The sequence below is a fragment of the Chiloscyllium plagiosum genome, chromosome 21 (assembly GCF_004010195.1).
Source record: "Chiloscyllium plagiosum isolate BGI_BamShark_2017 chromosome 21, ASM401019v2, whole genome shotgun sequence".
Lineage (NCBI taxonomy): Eukaryota > Metazoa > Chordata > Chondrichthyes > Orectolobiformes > Hemiscylliidae > Chiloscyllium > Chiloscyllium plagiosum.
In genome coordinates, this window is record NC_057730.1 from 41,133,691 (window position 1) to 41,160,905 (window position 27,215).

General features: G+C 39.1%; 2 protein-coding genes across 8 annotated transcripts in view; one reads left to right on the forward strand and one right to left on the reverse strand.

The window, feature by feature from the left end:
- LOC122560789 (uncharacterized protein C7orf50 homolog) overlaps positions 1 to 27,215 on the reverse strand; it is a 403,958-nt gene that overhangs the window by 203,835 nt on the left and 172,908 nt on the right. The window lies entirely within an intron of this gene.
- LOC122560787 overlaps positions 1 to 27,215 on the forward strand; it is a 48,334-nt gene that overhangs the window by 12,240 nt on the left and 8,879 nt on the right. For 2 of the 6 annotated variants that reach the window (XM_043711872.1, XM_043711874.1), the window contains one exon: positions 24,373 to 26,979. In XM_043711872.1, the coding sequence (XP_043567807.1) occupies positions 24,487 to 25,530 (1,044 nt within the window). In that variant the 5' untranslated portion in view covers positions 24,373 to 24,486 and the 3' untranslated portion in view covers positions 25,531 to 26,979. Of the gene's footprint in view, positions 1 to 130; positions 216 to 16,890; positions 16,910 to 23,339; positions 23,787 to 24,372; positions 26,980 to 27,215 lie in introns of those variants that run through there. The other 4 variants (XM_043711875.1, XM_043711877.1, XM_043711876.1 and 1 more) reach the window with 4 other exon arrangements.

Here is a 27,215-nt window from a genome sequence, read left to right on the forward strand (position 1 = left end):
TGGTGTGAATGCCAAATGCTTGTATTTCACACAAACGCTCAGTAGTTCTGAGGTTATTTCTATGCACTAAGAATTGCTGACCCAGAGAGATGTGTGTACTCTGTATGTCCGCGTGTGTATTGAGACAGCTGAGTGGGGTGTTGATTAGCAACTTACAGCAACATTGTATGAAGCAGTGCGATGTAAGTAGTCAAATGCTGCTAAAGTTAACATAGGTAAGTTACTTTAACAAATACTGTTTGCCTTATGTGTAAAGATAATTTGGGAATAAGGTTTAATCTGGTTCCAAGGCAATGCTCCTGAAATAATTGGTAAAGTCAATTTAATCTTTAGTATTTTAAAGTTAGACCTCAGCAGTAAACTTAAAAAGATGCCCAGTCCAAAGCGCCTTCAGGTATCAAACTGATTTTTTTAAATGACTCCGAGAAAAATATAGAAGGCTGAGTCAACAAATGTTTCCTTTTCAATATTTCATCCAATTTTCTTCTGATGCATATTATCGAATCTGCATTTGTCAGCCTTTCAGGCAATACTTTCTTTATCACAGCAACTCAGTAAAATAAAGTTGTCTGTGTTCCCTTGCTTTTTTACAAATTACTTTAAATTTTTACTAATAATTTCTGGTCATGGACTCCCCTACTAATGCAAACCACTTATACCAATTCATGCCATTCTATTCTATTAAAATTTCCCCTTAACTTTATTCTGAGGAAAACAATGTCAATTTGCTTCACTAAAAGTTACTAATCCCCGATTGCCTTCCAATGAATTTCAACTGCAGTCTCTCCAAGGCCTTGAAGTCTTTGTAAAGGGTAGTCCCCAGAAAAGACACACAATACAGCTGATTTATAAGACAACATAACGTACTATGCATGTCTAATTGCAATATATTTATGCATTTATACTATAAATTGAATTGTATTGATTAATTTGAAAAAAAGCACTTTGGGCCATCTGATTATTTGAATCAATATTGACTTGTGGATTAATGTTTCAAGTCACGTGGGATCCCAGATGCTATTGCACCATAAAAGCAATCTTGTTCCTATTTTAGAATCAGTCTTTTGATTTTAATTAATGGCAGGTTGCCCATACTTCATTATTTTGAATAGTTAATGGACCACATTTGAGGTTCTAGTTCCTGACATATGGCTTATCTTGGAGCAAAACCAAACCATTTTACTGCTTTGAGGGTTGAAGGAGCCTTCATGAAGACAACTTTCCTGGATTTGATCACAAAATATTCTGGAAAGACGACATATGTTAAACTGCACTTCATAACACATGTAAATACAGGCATACACCATGTAGCAAATGGGTTCCATTCTGGGATCTATTCACAAGTTGATTTGTACCCAAGTCTCAACACAATGCAGGACAATATAAAACAGCCATTCGTAAGTATATAAAATGTTCATATGTCTGGATCTTTAAAATTACACTCATGTATGGAATTGTCTTCATATGTATGTGTGTTTGTAAGTTGGACAATCATAAATCAGAGATGGACTGTAATCTTAAGATTAAAGTTTAGCTGATGGATCGTGAAATTAGGAAGCACTTTTGCACAACAAAAGGGTAACAGAAATGTGGCAGTCAATTAAAACTTCCATGATTGAAATATATTAAACATCAGGTATTGATACCTTAGGCTCAGGTCATTTTCAAAAACAGACCTAAAGCCGAAGCAAAGCAAATGTTTTGTTAGGTTGATTCATACCTCAAGGCCAAGTGGTCAATTTGAACCTCAAATTAAAATCTGTGACTGCTACACAATAGTAAACTAGCAACTTACATCATTAAAGGAACAATGTTCTAATTTTATCTCAAAACATACAGTACTCAATTTAAACATGCACAAGAAAAACAAGCACTTTTATTTCAAATTCTGACGAGAATAAACCATACACATTGTGGAATACTTACAAGCCCTTCTTCTGAAAATGCAAATACAAATGTCAGCTGTACATACCTGTAACAAAACAGAAGATCGATCAATAAATGGGGACCATCAACTTGGTTTTACAATTACTCCTATATCATCGCATGTCCCCAAGTCCCAAAACTTAAGGAGTTAGGTACAATTGGAGGGACAAAACAAATATTAAGTTTTTTTTTTGTTCACTCATGGAAGGTGGGTATCATGGCTGGGCCAGCATTTATTGACCAGCCCCAGTTACCCTAACGAAGTTGGTGGTGAGCTGCCTTCTTAAACTGCTGTAGTCCATGTGCAGTATGGAGACCCACCATATCATTAGGGAGGCAATTCCAGGATTTTGACTCGGCAACAGAGAAGAAATGGCAATATATTTCCAAGTCATAATGGCTAATGGCTTGGAGGGGATCTTGCAGGTGGCTGTGTTCCAATGTATTTGTTGTCCCTGTCCTACCGGATGGAACAGATCATGTGTTTGCAAGATGCTAACTGAGGATCTTTGGTGAATTTTTGCAGTTCATGTTATAGATGGTACACACTGCTGCTACTGAGCATGGGTGAAAGAGAGATTGGCTATTTGTGGATGTGGTACTAACCAAACATGCAATTTTGGATGGCTTTCAAGCTTTTTGAGTGTTGTTGGAGTTATGCTTATCCAGGCAAGTGGGGAGTATTTCATCACACTCCTCATTTCAGCCAGGTAGACAGTGAACAAGCTTTGAGGAATCAGGTGAGCTATTCGCTGCAATATTCCTAGCTTCTGAGCTGTTCTTGTAGCTAATATATTTATATGGCTAGTCCAATTCATTTTCTGATCCTTCAAAAGGATGTTGGCAGTACGAGTTTGAGCGATGTTTATGCCATTGAATGTCAAGTGGCGATGGTTAGACTTGTCTCTTATTAGAAGTGGTCATTATCTGGCAGTCGTTTGGCACAAATGTTGCTATTTTGCAGCCCAAGCATAAATGTTGGACATTTGGACATGACATGTTTCAGTATCTGAGGAGTCATAAATAGTGTTGAAATTTCATAACAATAAATTATTGAAAAAGTTGTTATGTCTTATGTATTTTTTACCTCCCCTTCATTCACCTGTGGCACAGGTGATTCACTAAGAGAAGACATTGAAGAAATGATTGGTGGCCCTGTCATTCCTACTGATTAGTAAGATGGAGAAATTCAATCAATTTTTAATTTATTCACTTTGAACAGATTATTGTTTGTTGCCTCTTCTTCCTTTTCCACCATTTGATGGATTGCTGATCATTGGGGTTTGTTTATGGTGTCTTTCTTTGAAACACTTAAACAAAAAGGTTGTTTCTTTCTGAAGTTCCTTTAGTGAAGTTCCGATATCTGCTCCTTAAACTTTTCTACCTCTCTATTTCTTATAATGTGAACAATTATAGAACCTATTGATAATTAATCAATTGATACTCTTCATTGCTTATGAACTGCATATCAAAAACTTTTTTATAGTGGCTCCACGGGTAGCCACCTGATCTGAGTCAGATGATGTGGGATCAAGTTTCACTCAAGAAACATTCAAAAATTCCCAGTAACACTCTCGTGAAGTATTGCAGGAAAGCTGACCTGCCAGAGTGCTGTAGTGAGGGTAAACCAAGACCCAATATGTCCTTTTGGGTGGATGCAAATGGCCTTACTGTACAATAGTAGATATTCAAAATAATTACAATCAATACATGGTGAATTTAATTTTAGCACTGGGGTCTCATGGCTCCCAAGTGAAGAAAAATATGAAGGAAAAGAAATATTTGATTGGTACCCACTGTGTTACAATCATAAGAGTGATAAGGTGTTATAAACCAATCCAGCCATTATCAACTTTTCTCAATAATAAATGAGGTAACGATCATAATGACAATCACCCTCAAATGTTTGTGTGAACAGGACTAGAGAAGGAGGTTGTTCTGGAGTACAATATTAATATTATGGGCTCTCTTGTGACACAATTGTAGTGTCACTTCCCCTGAACCAGGGCAACCAGGTTCAAGTCCTATCTGCTCCAGGAGAATATTGCAATGTCTCTAAACAAGTTAATTAGAAAATATCTATTAATATGACAGAGAAAAGGATGTACTGCTTGGTCCATACAAAGTTGAATTTGATAGGTAGGATATAATCTGGGCAGTCACAAGCTAAGATCAGCCGTTACATTGGTGTACCAGATTCTATATTGCATTTGGCTCAAAGAGGATGACAAGGTACAATTTGTCAATAACATTGAAAGGCTAGACAAGAACAGTTCATAAAGCTAGTGATCCCAATCTAGATTCTGCTGAGTACAACCGGTTTGTACATTAGCAGGTAGAAGGAGCATCCATCTCAGGACCCACTGTAAAAGCCCAGGTGAAGAAGTATAACAATGAACTGAATAGACAGAGTTCCAGTTAGTGATAGCTTGCTCAACAGGCACAGGAAATGACAAGTGATCGACAGCTCATAATCTCTGGAGTGATCAGGACATAGACAGGGCTGAGGCTGACACCCACATGATGAAACTGAAAGTCTAACTGGAGGAAGAAGCCTTTGCTACACAGTACGGGTATAATCCAGATGCGACAGGGCTGTTTTATAAGAATACTGCCTGATACTATCCTGGGACCTGTGAGATCGCTTTCAATAATGACAGAGATTGGTGAAAATAGCCTCTTTACTAAGCGTCTGCAGTAGTATAGTTCAAGATGACAATGAAATCCAAAGCACAGTTTAACAGTAGCTTCTCTTATACACAGTTTTTATGTACATTAAAATTTTAGCACTGTGGTGTCACATAATTGTATCTATTATACACAAGTTTGCGTGATATCTGTCCTGGGGATGGTTTAAACACTTCCCAAATGCTGACTGTTATTTCTGATGGGATTAAAATCTGTGTCCGGTCTGAGCTTGCATAATTAAAAGGTGTTAGTGTTTTTGTCTTTAAAGTCAGTAATGTTAGTAAAAATACTAGACCTATACAATCAAAATAAGTGAGGAATTACACATGTAGTTCAAGATGGTAGTCCTAAATAAAAGTTAGAAACAGGTTTCTTAAAGTCAATCAATCAGAGAATCATAGAATCCCTATCGTGTGGAAACAGGCCCTTCAGCCCAACAAGTCCACACCGACCCTCCAAAGAGCATCCCACCCAGACTCACTCCCCCACCCTATTACTCTACATTTACCCCTGAGTAATGTACCTAACCTCCATATCCCTGAACTCTATGGGCAATTTAGCATGGCCAATTCACCTAACCTGTACATCTTTGGGTTGTGGTAGGACAGTGTTATAGAAATGGGTAGTGTACAAGACAATTTCAAAGAGATAAAGAGCAGCAGACTGTAGGGGCATGCTAATGAAGGAAATTGATTGATGTCCTGCAACATACTCAGGTGCTGAGTGACAGTTACTAAGGGCTAATTAATATTATAATCTTTCCATAGTTTCAAGTGAATATTGGAGACAGGTTGGCAGGTTAGGCATTATGGTTGAAACTTTATTGCTGGAACAGCACAGCAGGTCAGGCAGCATCCAGGGAACAGGAGGCCCGAAACGTCGGATCTCCTGTTCCCTGGATGCTGCCTGACCTGCTGTGCTTTTCCAGCAATAAAGTTTCAACTTTGATCTCCAGCATCTGCAGACCTCACTTTCTCCTCCAGGTTAGGCATTATTCTGAGTAGGTTACAATATTAACCCGTAATCAGTGGTACCCTTTGATATAGAAGCAGGTCTAAACACTGCTTGTAGCATGGGGCCGATAAGAATTGAAAAGTGAAATGAAACAGTAATGGGTTAGAAGGAATATTTAATTTAGTTTTTCTTGTAAGAGTAAAATGTACTACAAAAGCTCCGTTTTATGAAATGTATAGTAAACATAGAGCGCTTGCGAATGAGTTAGTAAAAAGAATCATAATACAATATCACACACAGCCAAGACTGATGCCATTAAGACTCAAGAATTAAGCAATGCAAGAAATGAGCGACCTTTCTGTTAGCCTGTAACAAGACATGAAATTACATACTAACCCCCCCTGGTGTTTGGAAAATCCAGGAAAAAACACAATACTTTCAAAATGTGCATAGCGAATATGCAAGGACTATTTTTTCTTCAAGTATTTTGTGCACAGTGTTAGGAGACATTCAAGGTCAAAGTGTCCAAAGAAAATCTTTCTCTTGGTAGATGACTATTACCTCAGCAAAACAAGCTCTCTACTCTGAACTCAACATGACAAGTGGTTACCAGGAGGACAGAGAAACACTACAAGGATGGCTTCACAGTCTCACTGAAAAAGTACTACATTCCCAGTGAATCAAGTACAGGGCAAGTGGATCCAGTATTAGGACTACTTAGTCATTTCAGGATTCACAAGTCTGCAGTGGAATAAAGTCACCCATGATCCCAAAGGACTATCTAAGAAGAATCTCATGTATGGAATTTCAAGACAATAAATTTCAGATTGCATGATGCAAATTTTTAAAGTTGAAGTCTGTAATCCCCATTTGAACTCCAGCAATACCCTTCAAGAAATCAGAGCATGACAACTTGAGAGGCTAGGATTAGGCAACACATGCTGGAAACAGGGAGGGTGAATATAAATTTCAAGCAGAGACAAAAACTCCATTTCCATTTCTAGAGGAAATTCTGACAAAACAGGATGACTCAGTTTAGTATGAGATCCATCTGCTTTATAAAGTAATTACAAAGTATCTTATTTACATTACATTGCATTGCAGGAAAAAGCTCATTGCCATCTTCTGATGTAAAGCAATGATGGTCACACCACCAAAACCAGAAGGAACACTCAAAATGCAAGATATATGGAAGTGCAACTCAAATAGTGTTTTGCTACAGAGAGGATATATGATGGGCTAATGTCTTTCAAATTCTTCTTTCTCATCAAAATCTGGATCAGATGTCTTTTGCTGTCTTATTGAATGTGGGGAGCAAACAGACAAAAATATCATGCTGAGCTTTCAAAATTCAAATTTGCTAGTAAAGTCAAACAAAAACTTTCTCTCTCCACCTTGAAAAAAAGCAGAAATAAAGGTCACAATCAGCCAAGTTACATCCAACTTCCTCCTTCCTATAAATGTGCTTCACAGAAGGACTAATTTTGCACAAATTTGTCCAATTTGCATACACAAATTGGTGGCATGGTAGACTGTGAAGAAGATTTTCTAAGATTACAAAAGGATCTTAATGAAATGGGCAATGGCTGAGAAATGGCAGATGGAGTTCAATCTGGATAAATGTCAGGTATTGCATTTTGGTACAACAAACAGGGGTAGGACTTGTGCAATTACCGGTCAAGCCTTGGATAGTGTTGTATATTAGGGGGACCTAGGGGTGCAGTTATCTAATTCCTTGAAGTTTGCATCACACATAGACAGGGTGGTTAAAAAGGCATTTGGCCACTTGCCTTCGTTGCTCAGTCCTTTGAATATAGGAGTTGAGAAGTCATGTTAAGGTTGTGCAGGACATTGGTGAGGCCTCTTCTGGAATACTGTGTCCAGTTCTGATCACCCAGTTATAGGAAGAATATTAAGCTGGAGAGGGTTCAGAAGAGATTTACCTGGACATTGTCGGGTATGGAAGGTTGAAGTTATAAAGAAAGTCTGGATAGGCTGGGACTTGTTTCACTGGAACATAGGAGGTTAAGAGGTGACCTTATAGAAGTTTAAAAAATAATGAGCAATACAGATGGAGTTAATGGTAGTTGTCTTTTCTCTAGAATGGGGGATTTCAAGATTGGGGACACATTTTTAAGGTCAAAGGAGGAAGATTTAAAAAAGACAAGGGCAAATTCTTTATGCAAAAGGTGGATTGTGTGTGGAATGAACTTCAAGGAAATAGTAAATGTGGGTACAATTACAACATTTAAATGGCATTTGGATAAGTCCATGAATAGGAAGGGTTTGGAGTGTTATGGGTTGGGAGAAGGCAGGTGGGACTGGTTTAGTTTGGAATTATGGTTGGCATGGACTGGTTGGATTGAAGTATTTGCCTCCATGCTGTATGACATGAAGATTCTAAGACTCTCTAAGTTTATATCAGAAAAGGTTTGTTAAAAAATGGATTCCGAACATGTGATTGGCATGCCAACACATTGAGTTCCAGTTTTGAAAGTTGCTTCTAAATGCAGACAGACAACAAAAAAGGAGAGCATTTGGGTCTAGTGGTGGTCAGTGAAAGGACTCGGGGGAAGAGGGTATGTCAGGTCAGGGTATAGGGTGGTGTACTTGAAGCTGGTGCGCTAAGTTGGAGAGTCAGTTTAATAGTTACTCAGGACTCAGCCTAGGTACTTAATAGACTAGTGTTCTCTGTGTAACTATTTACTTAACTTCAACTGAAACCTCCAAATCCTCCAATTTAAATGGATGCTTTCAGAGGATTCTAGATACAGGGAAATTGCCCAGCAGAACCTTCAATTTCCAGGCAATTCCATCGAAGTGGATTTCCACAAGGTCACAATGCACAAACCCCATATACACTTCAGAAACGACTATCTAGCCATTGGAAAATCTGGGTCATTATTCCCAGCTGTAAATATCAGCAGATAAGCTACTTCTTACTCTACCAATGACTCACTGACAGAAAACAATGTCATTCCAGTTTACACTTGATTTTCACTTTCACATGGAGAACATGAAAAAACATTTACACAGATCGCAAAGAAAGACAGTTGTCCCATCACATCAAATAGCCTAATGAATTGCAGGGTCATGCACCCTTCTGAGGTAACTAGAGTGGCCATGATAAATGGACCATGTAAAAAGATTAAAGGGAGGATGAGCAACTCCAATGTGGCCACAGGTCCCACAAAGGAGGGTTCCAGCTCTTGCCCAATAGCAGACTGGACAGTTTAATTTGTCACATGGCTTCTCCCGTCAAAGAAATAACTATCAGTGGCGCCAAGCCGAAGCACTCACATTGGCAATAATTGGCCACTTAAGGGCCTCAATAAGCTGAAGGGCAGGCAACCAAAGTCTAACCACGCACACCCCCAACAACATAAAATTTTAGCCAGGTTGGGTGGTAGTAAGGACACATGCTAGAAATTATCTGCACCTCTGCCTTCAACATACAAATGAGTAGCAGAAGTCCCAGCCCCTATTGTCTAGTTCTGGTCACCAAGATATAATGAAGACATTCAACTGCTGCCCTCAGTACAGGGACAGTCTAACCAACTGATCCAACAGTGTCAGGATATGAGTAATGGGGAAAGGTAGAGAGATCTGGGTTTTTCTTTCTGGATTGCAGGCTTATGAATTGCTGATATTTTCAAGATGTGTACGATAAGAACTGCATGGAAAAGAAATGCACTAAAATATAAATGAAATGGTTGAAGAATGAGGGTGCAGGAGTAGAAGGTACTAAGGAATAACTTTACACTTGATAAAGGCAGATTTTCTTCATGCAGTCTATGATTAATACTTGGATAATATACTTCCAGTATAGTAGTGGAGTTGAAAACCCTGGAATATTTAAGAAACAACTCCATGGGGGTTACAATTGTCAGACAGTTATACTGAGAGTAGTTGTCTTCTTCATCTAGTAGACTGTGATCACTGCACTGTAATTTAGAAAGAGTGCCAAAACATTTCATGTTCGTTCTAGGTATTTTTCATTAACCTGTTCAGAAGTGTTATGGCATACCGTTGAAGCAGGAGTGGCTTGAACCCAGGCCTTCCAGCTCAGCAGTATAGACACTATCACTGCCAAACACGAGCCCTTCCATGATAGTTATAAAACAACAATGTTCTGATTGAAACTAACAGTGAAAATCACCACTAGACCTCAAGGAAGATGAGTTTAAATAAATGAATAAAGGTACAGAAAAGTTTGTTATTGAAATCTCCACAGCAAGTGGCTTCAGATACCACAGCACAGCATTTTATTATCTGCTGGTTCAATCTCACTTCCTGGCTCTGCTTTTCTCATCTGCTATTCAGCCCCAAGATGTAATCCTCTACCATTTGCTTGTAGATATCTCCAGAAAAGCTTCTTCCCAATACACGCCCTCATACATAGCAAAACATTCACAGGGAGAAATGTTTTGGCATAGCCACCCATGCACTATTTTCCTAAGGCAAGCAGCATCATTGTTATATCATTAATATTACTGAAGAAGGCCTACAGACCACAAAGGAGGTGGCCTGCAATGTGCAAGGTAGCCCATTTCAAAAGACTGACATAGTATAACTTGCGCCAGTAGAGGAATCTATGTGTTTACCTTGTGCATCCTTAGACAAACAGAGAACATATGGACAATGACTTAACTGCCACCATTGTGAATCTTCTAGTGAAATGGATTCTTCTCATGAAAAAAGATCCTTCTGTTTCTCTTTCCTTCTTTTCAAAAAAAATGTAATCTGTATTCGCTCATGAACAATTCACCTCTTTATGGGAATACTTTCCCTTTATTTAATTTATATTTAACTTTCTTAGTTTTAAACATTGTGGTGTTTTGTCATTCAGCCTCTCAATCTGCTGAAGCAGTGTTAGTGATCCTGATGCAGAGAATTTCAGCCTGCAAAAATTATGAAATTCAACATCTTTATAAACAATTCAAATATATGATTCAAAATATGAATTGCAAGAAGCTATGATCTTGGGTGCAAGGCGAATGGAGCTGGTCAATGCAGATACTCAACATGCATTTGAACGTTACAGGCTGACACTCATTTACCAAACCCATTACTGAAATGAAAGCCACTTACTTAAAACAACTGCCTTTGCTTTTCTGATTCAGCTGGAATTTTATTGTGTATCAGTGCCTTGCAGAAGTGGACAGGATTACATCTGGTCAAGTTAAAATACACAGTGACTCCCATCAAAGCTGGTGTGGTTTCCATTACACACTTCCTATCAAACTGCTTTTGAATAATGTAAATAAATTGTTTAAGTTTTGGAGATCATAATGGCATTTAATCAAATTTAATTAAGTGAGGCACAAGAGAATGAAAGTTGGTAACAACAGTAAAAAGACACTTGAAATCATTTCTAATCCTACAAAAGCTATAGAATTTTCTTTGTACTTTCTCTGTTTCTCTCTCTCACACACACACACACAGTCAGATATACCAAACAATGTTCCTTTAACAGTATGGGCGGATCTATACCACTCTGCTAACATCCCTGTTCGACTTTCTAGGAACTAATATGTGAAGAAAGCAAACTCCAATCATTGGTAGGCATTGAGCATCTTTGGAAGAAGTGTAGTAAGTTATTACTTTAAAAGTGTATTTGCGCTTCTGAAAATTACAACTTTAAATCACGTCAGGTTTACCATAGAAATCAATATTAAAGCCAGAGTTAGGTTCCTATGACTGTTGTTGGTTGGAAAAAACAAAATACATATTGAAGAGTGGTGAGGCATTGATGCTCTACCTGCCAATGTAGTTAACTCAGCCACATTAGGGAGATTTAAACAATTCTTGGATAAGCACATGGATGATGAGGGGATAGTGTAGGGGGATGAGCGTAGAATAATTCACAGGTCGGCGCAACATCGAGAGCCGAATGGCCTGTTCTGTGCTGTATTGTTCTATGATCTATGAAATATTGTTCCTCATGTGTCATGCTGTGTATTCCTTGCTGAAATAAGTTGCAAAGTAAAATAAATCATTAAAATAATAAAAGAAACACGGTACAGTTAAGTTGCCCAGGACCATGCTCAGCAGAAAAACAAATTGGAAACAGAATTAAGCCAAACTGGCGTACGTTACTAAATGCCCATATTCATAAATAGAATAATGTTTAAAATTATAAATGTAATCACTATTAGTATTAACCATACCTGATAAAGTTTGATTTGACCATGCTACAACTAATGGTATAAACTGATCACAGGTCAGAAAAATACCTGCACTGGAAAGAATTGTGGGCAGACAGAGGTACAGGAGGAGGACCAGGAGGACTGATCGTGAGGTGGAAGCATGGGAAAAAATGTCTCCAATACAGGCAGCCCGCAGAACACCAAATTTGTAGCAAACAATGTTAAACTGAAACTCAGAATGTTAAATATAACATTGTAATTGTGTTAATGATGTTAAATCAAAATCATTTTTAATGTGTCAATAATAAATAGTGAATTACTGTATTCAAACTCATCCAATTACCATAATATTTAGTTTTACAAACAATAAGAAAAATGTCCCAATTACAAATTTTAGAAGTTTACACTTTTGAGCTACTGTGTTTTTACGTGACCAGATTCATTGTTACAGCACTCCCCATATACTTGTGAACGATATTAATTGCAACATTGAAATCACAATTCATTAATTTTTGCATTTTTTTTAGAAAATTGACCAGCATTTGCAATCTGGGCTATGCTCTGTATTCCCATGACTTTCATCACTAAGCTTTGACCCCGGTATTTCTCACTTGGGTGTTAAGAGAGCTGGTACTGAAGATTACAGTAAATTTAAATAGGAGAATGCTGAAACTACTCAGTGAAGACAAAAACAGAGTTAACACTTTAAATCACAGTCCTTCAAGAGCACCTTCCAAACATGTGATAGCCATCTCCTAGAAAGACAAGATCAGCAGATACATAGGAAAAATGCCACATGCAAGACACACACGATTCTGACACAGGACTATATTGCAGTTCCTTCACCATAGCTGGTCCAAAATCCTCTGATCCAATCCTAACATGCTGTGGGTATTAGAGTACAATGAATGGTTGCCTATCCATGAATGGAAACCTGGAAATTTGGAAATCAAACATATTTTGAACAAGTATGGTCAGAGGTGGGGAAAGATGGGGTGGGGAGGGGGATAGAAAAACAAAAGGGAAGGTAGAGTGAAATGTAGGAAAGATTATAACAGAAAAGGATGATGGTGAAAGGCAAATTGAGACAGTAATGGGACAAGGATGGGCCTCAAGGAGTGCAAATGGCAAAAGCAGAATCATTACCCATACCTACCCTCTGAAAACTGTGGGCAGACATTATGATCTGAAAGTTGTGAGCTTGAAGTAACATGGTGGTTCAGTGGTTAACACTGCTGCCTCAGTGCCAGAGACCTGGGTTCGATTCCATCCTCAGGTGACTGTGTGGATTTTGCACATTGTCCCATTGTCTGCATGAGTTTCCTCAAGGTGCTCCAGTTTCATTCCACAGTCTAAAGATGTGCAGGTTATGTGGATTGGTCAAGGGAAATGGAGGGTTACAGGGATAGGATAGTGGGATGGGTCTGAGTGAGATGCTATTTAGAGGGTCAGTGTGGACTTGATTGGATGAATGACTGATTCCACATTATAGAAATTTTATGATCCTAATTCATTGTGGAGTCTAGAAGACAGTAAATGGCTGAATCAAAAGATTAGGTTCCGTTCTTTGGCCTGATGTTGAACTTCACTGGGATATTGAAGTACACCAAAAACAGAGTGGTTTAGGAGGGAGAAAGGTGCAGCATTAAGCAACAGCTGACCAGAAGCTCCAGATTGTGCTTCCAGACTGAATAGAGATGTTCTGGACAGCGATCACCCAATCTGTGTTGACTCTTTGTAGTGTAAAGAAGAGCACAGAGTGAGCAATTTTGAGCTTCTTTCGAATTTAATTTTTTGATTAGGTATGTTCCAGGTCTCCAGATTTATCAAGTTCCACAATTTCAGCTCATGAATTGTAACAACCATTCACAATTGTTTTCCCCAGAGAGCAGTTGTTGAAACTTATTTTGCCATCTCACTTCCACCTCCTCTGGACATGTAAATTCTTTCCTGACCTGTTCCTTTACAATCTTTTTATTGTTTTGCACCATCAACCCTGTTATCCTTTAATCTCTATTGTCTTCGATCCAATTATAAAGCTTCCTTTTTGGTCTTTACATTTAGTCCATTTTTGTTTACCTGGATTTATCGATGACCAAATAATCATTTCTGAAGAATAGGATGGAGTTGTGCATTGGAACTCTGTGGAATCTCTCAGTGTAGCACACTCCAAGAGAATTGCCTGGGAAAATAAAGATTGCAATGGGCAATTCCCCTGCACCAGGAACTCTCTAGAAGTATCCTTTTAAATCTGAGTATTCAGATGGTTGCAATATAGGTATCAGTTACCCAAGAAATATTAAACAATTAAATACCTATTGTAAATCATGGGTAATTGCTAAACTAACCCTGTAACTTACACTTCTCCTAGACCCCTTACGCCCCCCTCCCCACCCAACACTCTTCAATTCCTCTGACCACCACCTCTCTTCCCCAAACTTCCAGAACCCAACAATCCCCATGCCAGACCTGACACCATCCTCTGCCCATGTGACCCAACAGGAAAATCTCCTTCACCCACACACCATTGAACCTAACACCTACTTCCCCATGATCCGACCTCGCTCTCTCCCAAGATCATGACGCACACAAACACCCACACACGCTGTCCCTAATGGACCTCATAACTCCAAGCTATCCTAGACACGCAATCAGTTACCTTCACTCTTTCCACTTCGCACAGTTCATCACACTCACCTAGCATCCTAAACAACTGGTATCCTGACACCCTATCCACTTGGTACCCTGGTATCTTGCCCACCTGACACCCTAACTTCACACTTAGCTTACAAACTTACCATTTCACAAGAGTTTTCAAAGTGGCTGTTTCTGCTGCTGTACATTTAAGTCACAGAATGTGCAACTATTGCTATGATAAATGAGGTGTTATTTGCCCTTTCCCAACTAACCTGAACCATCAACAACTTTTCCCAGTTCTAATGAAAGATCACAAAACGGAAATATTAAGTCTATTTCCATTTTCTGTTTGATGTATTGGCTATTTCCAGCATATCTGTTTTTATTGCAGATTTCTAGTGTCTAATGTGTTTTGCTCTTGTAAAATAAAGACTCTTGTTTCCTCATCAAAGCAGTGAAAGAAGATGGCATCTGATCAAGAAACCAGTTACCTCATGCTGAGCTTTAATTCAATTCAAGCATTTCTTTTGTGATTTAAGTTGCAGTTTGAAAACTAGTTTTTATGTTTTCTTGCCAAACTTTCCAATTACAATAATGGAACCTCTGGCAATGTATAATCGCATTCCAAAAATGTCACAGCGTCAATGTGCAAGCTCAGTGTAATAAATGTGATTACTCTTGGCACTACCACCAAATGCAACACTGCATTTTTAAGTTGATTACTGCAGGATGGAGCCCATACCTATTTTTTTACATCCTTAAGTATTTTCACAATGAAAGTTGGCAGCAGTTACCTGCACAAGCTTGAATGAAATATCCTATTTTCATAATTCAATATTTATGACTAAACTGTCTCAAAGTCACTGCTCAATTATTATCTTCATTGTTCAGATCATAGGTGGGGGTTTCCATGCAATTCTATGCATCACACATTAGAAACAATGTCAGAACCTTGGAGAGGATCTAGGGGAAATTGATCAAAATGGTCCTCAGGCGAAGAGTCTGCAAAAGCTGAAAATATTTTCCTAAGAGCAGAGATGGTTAAAGGAAAATTTAACAGAGATGTACAAAATTATGGGAGACGTGATGATCTGGAATGCATTGCCTGATAAGGTGATGGAATCAGGTTCAGAGACAACTGTCAAAAGCAAATAAGATACACACTTGAAAAAAAGTCAAGAGATATACAGCATGGAAACAGACCCCCTTCGGTCCAACTCATTCATGCCAAACAGGTACGCTAAATAAATCTAGTCCCATTTGCCAGCATTTGGCCCATGTTCCTTTAAACCCTGACTATATGTAAGTTGAAACTTTATTGCTGGAACAGCACAGCAGGTCAGGCAGCATCCAGGGAACAGGAGATTCGACGTTTCGGGCACAGGCCCTTCTTCATGATTCCTGAAGAAGGGCCTGTGCCCGAAACGTCGAATCTCCTGTTCCCTGGATGCTGCCTGACCTGCTGTGCTGTTCCAGCAATAAAGTTTCAACTTTGATCTCCAGCATCTGCAGACCTCACTTTCTCCTCCCTGACTATACGTAAACCTATCCAGATGCCTCGCAAATGTTGTAATTGTGCCAGCTTCCACCACTTCCTCAGGCATTTCATTCCATACATGCACCAACCTCTGCGTGAAAAAGTTGCCCTTCGACCCCTTTTAAATATTTTCCCTCTCACCTTAAACCTACACTAGTTCTGGACTCCCCCACACCAGAGAGAGAAAAAAAACTTGCCTATTTATCTTATCCATGCCCCTCATGATTTTATAAACCTCCATAAGGTTACCCTTCAGCCTCCAACGCTTCAGGGAAAGTAGCCCCAGTCTATTCAGCTTCTCACGATAGCTCAAATCCTCCAACCCTGGCAACAATATTGTAAATCTTTTCTGAACCCTTTCAAGTTTCACAACATCCCTTGCATAGCAGGGAGGCCAGAATTGTATGCAGTATTCCAAAAGCGGCCGAGCTAGTGTCCTGTACAGCTGCAACATAACCTTCCAATTCCTGTACTCAATGCACTGACAATAAAAACAATCATTCAAAATGCCTTCTTCATGCTCAGGACTAGCAGGAAAGGGAATTGGGAGTGGAGTGATTGGCTACATCCTTCAAAGAGCCAGCAGAGGCATGATGGACTGAATTTTGGAACTTAGACTAAAAGACTTTCTCCGCTCCCCAATTTTGCCACGGCTCTTCCTGGTCCCACTTGACAATTAAGACAAGATTTTACTCTAATGTTTTAACATCCTAACTAAAGATTCAAACACAACATCCAAAGTTAAATTTTAAATAAAATGACTATATAGCTTTCAAACGTTTACAAATTCACAAAAAACAAAGTATTTAAAGAGTGTTCTTTTTGCATTAGTCTTCCTACATTACAATTGTGATGACATTGCAAAAAGTAGAGTTGGCTTTGAAACAATTTGAGATGTCCTGAAGTGATGAAATGTGTGACGTAAATTTAAGTATTTTCTTTAAATTATAGTTTCTGACAACATCAAGTAATTACAGAGTTTCAATGTACGAGATGGCTCAAATCCACAAATACGCAAGTATATTAAGTTTAAGTTTTATCGTGAAATTTTACCATTACCAGCTTTTCTGAAAACAGCTTCTATTCAATATTTCAGATCAAGTGAGGTCACTGAAATAATATGTGGTTTAACAAAAGAGTTAGGTTTGAGTTCTACTGTGAGTAGTGAGATCCCAATAGGGTCTTTATCAACAGTTGGCGCACTACAATACACTCAATTGTAAAATCTGTTAAAAAGAAATGCTTTTAAATGATCTAACATGGAGAATAAATGCAAATGGAAAACATCCACCTGAAAATGACATAATTCAATCTAAATGAAAACAGAAAATCTATGTACTTTCCGTGTTAAATTATCACTAATTCTATCTTCGATTTAATGCAGAAAAGTGATGTGAACTGAGCTTAATGGGTCATACATTATTTCAAATTCAGCTTAAATAAAAGTTGCTTTTAAGCTGCTAAGGATGCAATCAGATAATGCAACAGTCTTTTTCCCTTAAATCCTGAATGTTAAGAAAAAACAGGGTTGATGGAGAAGGAAATGAAAGAGAATTGCAATTAAATCAGGTAGAGAGAGAGTCAAAACAAAATACAGATTGGGAAAGAAAAAGAGAAAGGAAAAGTAATTAAAAATTAAATATTAACATTTTTAAAATTCCCATGAACAATGTATTACCTGAAGGAATTAAGCTTCACGGTTTTACTGGACAAGACAGATACCAGAAGTGTTTTGTAATTGGTTACAGCAGCAGTTCGTCACTGACCACATGTGAGGCCACAAACTTTATTTAACAACATGACACAAGTTTATCATACAAATTACTAAAAAACTATAAATGACAATTTAGGAAGATCTTAACTTGAACAGCAAACATACGATATAGATACTCAAATCCCACAGAAGTGTTTCAACTGACTGAGCTGTTTCACTGACTCTTCCCAGTTCTTTACTTTGCATTGCTGAGGCAGCTTATAGTTTCTTTCCAAGTCTGCTACCTGAACTTTATCAATTCTGATGGCCTATAACACTTTTCAGTTTGTATAGCTGGAATACCTCTATATGCATTTACAACCTGGATACTTCATAGGCTAAACTCATTTTTGCTAGGGTATCTACTTCCCCTGAACTAAAACCTTTAACTTTCTGCTCTGAAATGAAACGTGTGGCCCCAAGTTCAAAGTAACTTCTTTGCTTTTGTACTCTATGTCCTTGTTAATAAAGCCTAAAATATTAGCCACCCTCGCCATCTCTCCTGCCACCATTGATGACACATGCATTTTTATACCCATTGGACTTTATTCCTACACCCTTTTTAAAAATTGTGTCCTTTCTCCACGTTCTTTAAAACAATATGAATCATCTCATGCTTCTGCACATGACACTTCATCTGCCACTTGTCTGCCATTCTACCAACTTGTCTATGTCCTTCTGAAGGTGTCTACTATTCTCCTCCATTTACAATATTTCCAAACTTCACCTATCCACAAATGGGACTCCAATGCAAATAACAAATACAGTACAGTCCAAGCCTAATTTTCTGCATTGAGTTTAATTAGCAATTAATCTGCATAGGCAACATATAGATGAAATTATAAAGTGGATGAGGACAAGCTGTTGTTTTGGTGAAACTAACAATAGGGTAGTGTGTAAACATGTTGCAACTTGCAACTGATAGGAAAACCTCTTCCTTCTGACAAGCTGTTGAATATTTTACTTATTAGTTATGTCGAGTGCTGTAGAACATTACATTATTTTGGAAGCAAAATCTATACCGCATTACTTCAGGTTCACTCGTCAGTGTACCTGGTTGTACTTTACTGTAATACATTTTGAAAACAAACACATTGCTGCCACCTTGTGGGCAAGCCATTCAAATGTATTCATCTACACACATTGAGGTCATTCAGGCCTTCATTGCGTCTGCTCTCTCATCCACCAGAGCTAGATGTCTGTCAGGTCCTGCCTGGCTCCCAATGCAGCTGAGATCTGTCATCCACAAAAACAGCTTCCTTTACTCCAATGTCCTCATCATCCTTTTTGGAAGACTGCTCCCATTTGGTCAGGTCCATAATTAAAAGGAGTAGCCTTTATCTCCTAGTAACCAGCTTTGAAAGGCCTCAGGATCCCGAAATACACTAAGTACCCCAAGAGTACTCCTGGATGTGGGACTTATGGCACTGACAGGGTATAAGGCACACCGCTCCATAATGTGGTAACAGTGGTCAAAATTCATGTAGGCATTAATTGATTGGAAGCATCTCCTATTGATGGATACTGCAGCATGTAATGCAGCTCTCTCAATACCACGTACAGTTCATGGCATCCTTCACATGGGGGACACCAGTTATGTTTCCAAACTCTGCTGTTCAAGTTGTAGCACTGTCCTTGTTATCAGAAACAAAATGAACTGCAATGACCTTGCTTCGATGGCATCAGACACTGTCCTGATGCATTTGTCAGTGCATGAGCAAGGCAACCTCACATCACTTCTTGAAATCAGCAAATCTCACAGAAGTTGTCACCTTCACAGCCACTGAGAGGGAATGGCTTCCTACTCCTGCAACCTACCCCTGAAAGTCCTACTCTAGTATCTGACATAGGTCCATCACAGTGTCACAGGACATATGGAGTTTGTGCTACCTCTGCACTTTGCTCACGACAAGGAAGTGCAGTAAAAGTCTCTAGTTCTCCTGCGGACCCCATGCATCCCTTGTGACACTGTGGTTGCCTGCCACAGCAGGACATTCCTAGGCACCATGGCAGTTTACTATATTTCTGAGTATAGTACACCTCCATACAGTGAGATATGCAGCACCCCATTAACTTGGGTCCTTCATTCATTCAGCTTCAAACTCAGCATGTGCGCTGTCTTGGTGAAGGAACCACACTGTTTGAGTGACTAACATGTTACATTAAGAAAGGAATGCCTGCTGAGCTCAGACCCCTTTCCCATCCTGGACTGGCATTAGCCATGAAACTTACCACTGCATTCACTAGAGTGTTTCGTAATATTCGCAGGACAGATGATAAAGTGATCATTTCCCACAGCTCCCTTCTAAGTTTCACATGTTATGAGTCACTTTTGGTCAGCATTCCCCTCTTTAAAAGTCATTGCTGCTAACACTCGCATAATTGAGATGCCAATATTCAACTTGCAAGCATCAATGCTATGGTTTTAACCAGCATTTGAAACCTAAACACATGCATTTCATATGTATTGCAAATGTATAATAAAATTGTTACAAACTAAAGGTAGCTACAGTTTGCAAGGATATGCTTCATGTTTTTGCCCAGCAAAATGTATACTGCACTTGTTGCCATTAAACCCCAGGCATTGCCCCAGCCATTTTGAGTTGCAGTTACTGTCTCATGTCGGACACCATCGGCACTGGGTTCTGCTTGGTCACCAGGCACCCCTCCTAGCGTCTCCATGTCCCCTTATTCATTACATAAATGAAAAGATGTCGATGTAGAAATAAACCCTTCAGCCTATGGAGTCTGCCACACCATTCAATGAGATCAACTTCACTTTCCTATCTTTTTCCCTTAGCTCTTAATTACTTTCCTGATTAAAAATCTATCTCATCCTTGGATATGTTTAATGATCCAGCCTCAACATCTCTCTGCAGACCAAATCTTTTCACTCACTGATGTGGTCGAAATAATGCACTGCATTGTTTTACCATGACCTCCTTATTTTTATACTCCATTCTCTTGGAAATAAAGGCCAGCTTATAATTTCCCTTCCCTAGTATCTGCTGAACTTGTAGGATAGCTTTTTGTAATTTATGTACACCCCCCACCCAATAAATCCTTCTGAGTTGGAGATTTTTCCCCATTTCTGTAATATTCAGCTGCTCCATTCTTCCTCCCAAAGTGCAAAACCCCAGATTTTCCAATATTATATTCCACCAATCACATTTTTCCCTACACACTTGACTATATCCCTCTGCAGACGCACTGTGTCATCTTCACTACTTGCCATCCCACCATTTTTGAGTCACCCACAAGGTTGGCTATAGTACATTTATTTACCTCATCCAAATCATTAATATACAATATAAATAATTGTGGTCCCAGAACTAATCCCTGTGGCACTCCACTAATTACAGATGCCATCCTTCCTTACTCCAACTCTGTCTTCCATTAATGAGCCAATCCTCTATTCATGTTCATATACTACCCCCAACATCATGGACTCTCATCTTATTCATTAAGAGGTATTTTATCAAATATCTCTGCAAATCCAAATTTATACTACCTCCGCCTTATCTATCTTGCTTGTTAGTTCCTCAAAGAAATCTAATAAATTTCTCATCCACGATTTTCACTTCATGAAGCCACTTTATTGCTGATTTAATGTTATGCTTTTTTAAATGTTCTGCTGTTATACCATTTATAACAGTCCAATGTTTTTCCAATATCAGACATTAAATTTCTTGGCCCATAGTAACCTGTCTTTTGTCTCCTTCACGTCTTAAAGAAAGGTGTTACTTTTAGCAATTTTCCAATATTCTGGCAATTTTTCAGAATCTAAGGTTTCTTGCATAATACTACCAGTGCATCCAGTTCTTTAGCTAGTTCTTTTAATATTCTCCAATACACTCCATCCGATCCTTTTAGCACCATTAGTTTCCTGACTATTCTTTCTCTAATGATACTTAATGCATTTACTTCCTTGCCTCATTTTGTCCTCTTGATTGTTTAGCATTTGTGGACTGTTATTAGTGTCTTTAATACAAAAACCGATGCAAGCATTTATTCAACCCCACTGCCTTTTCACCTTCCCCCATTATTATTTCTCCAGCCTTGTGCTTGAAGGCCCCTAATATCCATGATGTTAAAAATCACACAACACCAGGTTATAGTCTAACAGATTTATTTGGAAATACAAACTTTCGGAGCGTTGCTCCCTCACCAGATACCTGACGAAGGAGCAGCGCTCCGAAAGGTTGTATTTCCAAATAAACCTGTTGGACTATAACCTGGTGTTGTGTGATTTTTAACTTTGTCCACCCCAGGCCAACGCCGACACCTCCACATCATATATTCATGATGGCCTCTCTCTTTTATATATATATAGTATATTTTGATATTACTTGAAAATTTACTCTCAAAGTTTACCTTCTTTTTAAATTTCTCTCTTGGTCACCTTTCGTTGTTTAAAAAAAAAACTTTCCCAATCCTCTGGCCTACCACTAATCTTTGCCACAATTTATGTTCCTATTATTGGAGGCACACCACATTGAACTTAGTCTCTAGCTGTTCTCCTTGCTCTGAGTCTCACCAGTACACCTTAATAATGTCCACCATGGTCTTCTATGCTCCCACTGTGGATACTCAGATGTTGTCACTGTCAATGACATCCTCTCCTGTAGCCTATTATGTCCTCCAATGCTAGTCTGCATATCCCCCCATACCTCAACTTTCCTTCATCAGCCTTGTCCCACCTCAACACATGCTTTCCCACAGCCTTGACTGCCTTTATGCTTGACAATAATGAGAGGTCCTTCTTCCAACTTCCTTAACAATCAATGCACAGACTCTCCAGCATGCCATTCATTTCAAAGTTCTTACCAACTTTGACAAATAGCCCCTAAACTTGACTAACCTGACCACTGACCACTACCTTTGCAGCTCCCAGGCTGACATGATTCCCTTGGCTGCTGGTGATAGCCCTACAGGCTTGATCTTTGCCCACTCCCTGGACTATATCCCCTGATTGTGACTGGCCTGAACAGATGATTGAAGGCCAAGTTCTCAGCACCTAGTTTGCTCACTTCAGGAGGTAGGATAGGAAGCTGAATATAAAAAAAGCAAAATGTGAAGTCAGGAAGGTCACTTACAAGCAATAATCCACCCTTAACAGGCAATTTGCTGTTGCCTCGAGAGAAATTTAACTTCAATATTCAGATTTTACCTAAACGATGCAGATGGTTCCTCCCAATGTTGTGATAGGCTTCACTAGACTTCTTGTGCAATTCTGCCACATTTCTTGCCATAGTCCACATTGTTTGAGCCCCTAAAAGACCCTGTCAAAAATTTTATCTACATGTCTTCCACATGCACCAAACAGATTCAATGTGAGACAAAGGAACCAGCATGCATTTATATAGTGTTTTTTATGACATTTAGATGTTCCAAAGGCTTTAACAACCATTGAAATAATCATGATTGAAATGTAGGAAACACAGCAGCAAATGTGAAGACTGAGGTACTGCTATTGAGATAAAATACCCCAAGTAATCTGTGCTACTTGTGTTGATAAAGAGATAAATGTTGGTCAAGACACTAGAAATCTTTAGCCTTTCATGAAATGCCATGTTAACATTTATATGGCAATGTACCATATCAGTCATCTAAAACTCAAGCCTCTGATAACTATCAGAATTGGTCATGTTTTCTGGGATCGGAGGTTGCAGGCAAGTTATCATTTAACATCTCATTGGAAAGGTGGCATTTTCCATGGTGCAATACTCCATCAGTACTTAAGCGTCATCTTAGTTCATGTGTTCAAATATCCTAGATGGAGTTTGAATAATGATCTTCTGACACTGAAGTCAGCCTGTTATCAGTGAGTGAAGTGATGCCGAATTCAATGTTTACTTCTGTTTGTGATGATGCTGCCCCTTTAACAAGGTTATATCATGCTTGGTTTTTGTCAAGAGGGGTCGTAATGGCAGAGGTGCCAAGAATGTCATGGAAGAGAGTTTACTTTAAACAATGGCAGGGGAGTGACCAGTTCTCCCATTTCAGGTTTTTTTTTCTAGTTTGTTTTTTTAACAGGCAGTCAGCAAAACTGCTGGCAGCAGAGAAGCAGTTACAGTGAAAAGAGACTCCATGCTTCAACAGAGGTCTTTCCTGAACTTTCTCTCTTAAGTTTCTCCTCCCTGTAAGAACCTGTGTTTGAATTTACCTTTTCCAAGGGGTGTGTTCATGGGATGTTGCGGGGATTGGAAGTTGTGATAGAGTCGGTTGGGTTATCAAATAAGTTATTCTAAATTCTGTTTTCTTTAATTTGTATTTCATCCATAGTGTTTAAATAAATCCTGTTTTGCTTAAAGTTGAGTGGTTTGACCAGCTGTATCACTCCTGAAATAGGAGAAAGTGAGGTCTGCAGATGCTGGAGATCAGAGCTGAAAATGTGTTGCTGGAAAAGCGCAGCAGGTCAGGCAGCATCCAGGGAACAGGAGAATCGACGTTTCGGGCATAAGCCCTTCCTGAAGAAGGGCTTATGCCCGAAATGTCGATTCTCCTGTTCCCTGGATGCTGCCTAACCTGCTGCGCTTTTCCAGCAACACATTTTCAGCTCACTCCTGAAATATCCAATTTACATCTGTCTAAAAAAAAGTTAGGGTCTAGGCTACCTTCTTCAAACATTTTGAGGGGGTCTGGCCCAGTCTATAACACTGTTACAATTTCACAAAAAATGTTTAGATAGGCAGAAATTAATTAATCATCTTCCTTGTTCTTCACAGGTTAAAACCTACTGTCACTTTCCTCAACTCAATTTGCAGAATTGAATGCCAGATATTACCATTCAGGATACAAATTGGCTGCCTTTTGCAAAACACTGAATTACGCACGAAGAGATGGCTTCACAAATAATGTTCCATAATGCAACCGATCTCTTAAATTACTCTAACTCAGACAATGGCAATTCCAAAAACTTTACTTTAGGTTTTGACAATCTCACAATCATCAAGTTTTTGGAAGCACAAAACTTAGTTTCAAGATGCGTTTACATCTACAGTGTGTTTGGACTTATGGGACTCATAATGGGCATCGTCATCCTTATCAGAAACATGAGAAACTACAAGCAGAAAATGAATTTTGAGAGATTTGATATCATTCTACTCTCCCTGACAGTGGCAGATCTCTCACTCATTCTTTTCTCACTAACTGATGTAGTCAGACCAGAAGAGGTAAATACCACTGCACTTGGCTGTGCTGTCCTCTCATTCTTCTTCAATATCTTCTACTTCCACACAGGATATACTCACATCGTGATTTTCTTCTTGGTATATGACCACCTGGAAATGGTGAGGAGAGCTTTGAAAAAAACTTACACCTCTATCTTGGCTGTAATGGGCATTAGCATTACCTTCTCCATCCTGATCACATCGCTAACTGGGGCTGGACATCACCCAAACATGTCAGTGAATTGCCACGTGGACCCACTCGAAGCCCCTGCTGAGTATAGCATTGTTAAGTTTGTCTTTGGATTTTTAATACCTACACTTACCATTCTGGGCTTACTCCTGCATTTCCTGATCAAATCAAAATGTGTGCAGAAAGCACAGGAGGACCAAGACCAGAGTGAGTGTTTCCATCCTCGACGAGTGTTTCTGGTGCTGGTCATGGTGACTTTTGTTTGCCGCCTGATTTATAATGTTTTGCTTCTACACCAATTTCAAGAGGAGGCATGGCACCATATGAGTCATCTCAAATTCAAGCCTCTGGTGACTATCAGAGAATTAGTCATGTTTTCGGGGAGCTGCCTGTGCCTGATGTTCATTGCAATTTTTCACGAGCTGCGTCACCAAGCCATGATCAATGCTTACCGAAACCATAATGTCATGAGTCCCGAAATTGAGATCACTGGAAACCACGGCGAGTCTGCATCGCTCAACTGAAGTACCTGCCACTCAGTAAGAATTGAGTTCTGAAACAATGAACTCAAACAATACAGTGACAAATTCTACTACTTCAATTTTGTCCCAATAAAAAATGTTTTTGAAGCAGGGTTTCATCTATTTTGGCTTGTTTGAACATCCCCAAATTCTTTTGAAGACTTGCTCTACAATAACCTACTCCTGGTCTCAACCCTACTCAATGCCATTTTGGATGCAACTACATTCTGGAAGGAATTAAGTCGAAGACAATACCCTCACGGCACCTTACTACATTGACAAGTGTTTCACCATTGAAAAGATGAAGTAAGGAAAATCTAAATGTGGAAAATCAGCAGTACAGGCAATTCCTGAACATACTTTTTTTATAATGAGGTCATCTAGGGCTTTAGCTAAGAAAAGTGGCAGAACAATAGAGTATTGATCTATTATAAATCACATGATGAACACAAATGTTCTCTGGTTTAGAACAAAGGACTTGTTTTGATTTATTTTTTTTAAATATTAGAAAGGTATAGGTCTTGTAAAATGTAAGATGCTTAAACAGCTTGATCAGGTCAAACTGCAGAAGATAGTCTTCGAGTTACAAAGTTAGGAGATTCACGGAATACAACTCCTAAAACTATAGGATTTAGTCCTTTCACCCCTTATTTTTCAAGGAGGCCACAGATTATAAAACTTGCACAGCATGTTAGCTCCAAAGCATGTGAAGTCGGAAAAATGTCTACACTTGATTGTAGCCAGCAGTAAACCTACAGAACAAGCCATGCAAATGACACCAGCTGTCATTTTAATTGATAGCATTACATTAAATGTCAACATTAATGAACTGTTAAATAACACTGGCTAAGCACAAACATTGCCAAAATTATACATTTTACATTTACTCAAGAAATAGAGTGCTCTAATAATGGCAATGGATTAGAAACATAGGCTTGAGTGGTAGATTTTACTAAAACATGGCTTCTCACCCAGGTCTCCTTCATGAGAAAAAGCTAATTGTTGAATGACTGCAGTTAGCTCCTCCCCTAGCGTCAAAACTTGTGAAATCTTTTCATCCTCCATAGTGAAAACCTTTTGCTTTAAAGGTTGGGCCATGCTCAGTTGTTCAGACGACAGCTGACCAGCAAACAATGTGTGCTGTGGAGGCCCAAAAGTCTGATTACTGAACAGGACTGAATAGAAAGTGTGAACTATTAACTGGAGGGATGAACAAATGACTTTGTTAAACTTGTGAATATTTACCAAAACAAGAAATCAGTGATGACTGCATTGCAATCAAGTAACCGTCATATTGTGAAGTGATTGCAAAGCCCATTTAATTCTGACGATGAAAGCAAGAATGGCATCACTTCCTGCAAGACTGTGAATACATATTTACGAGGAGAAAGTGAGGTCTGCAGATGCTGGAGATCAGAGCTGAAAATGTGTTGCTGGAAAAGCGCAGCAGGTCAGGCAGCATCCAGGGAACAGGAGAATCGACGTTTCGGGCATAAGCCCTTCTTCAGGAATGAGGAAAATTTGTCCAACAGGCTAAGATAAAAGGTAGGGAGGAGGGACTTGGGGGCGGGCGTCGGAAAATGTGATCGGTGGAAAGAGGTCAAGGTGAGGGTGATAGGTCAGACTGGAGTGGGGGCGGAGAGGTCAGGAAGAAGAGTGCAGGTTAGGAAGGCGGTGCTGAATTCGAT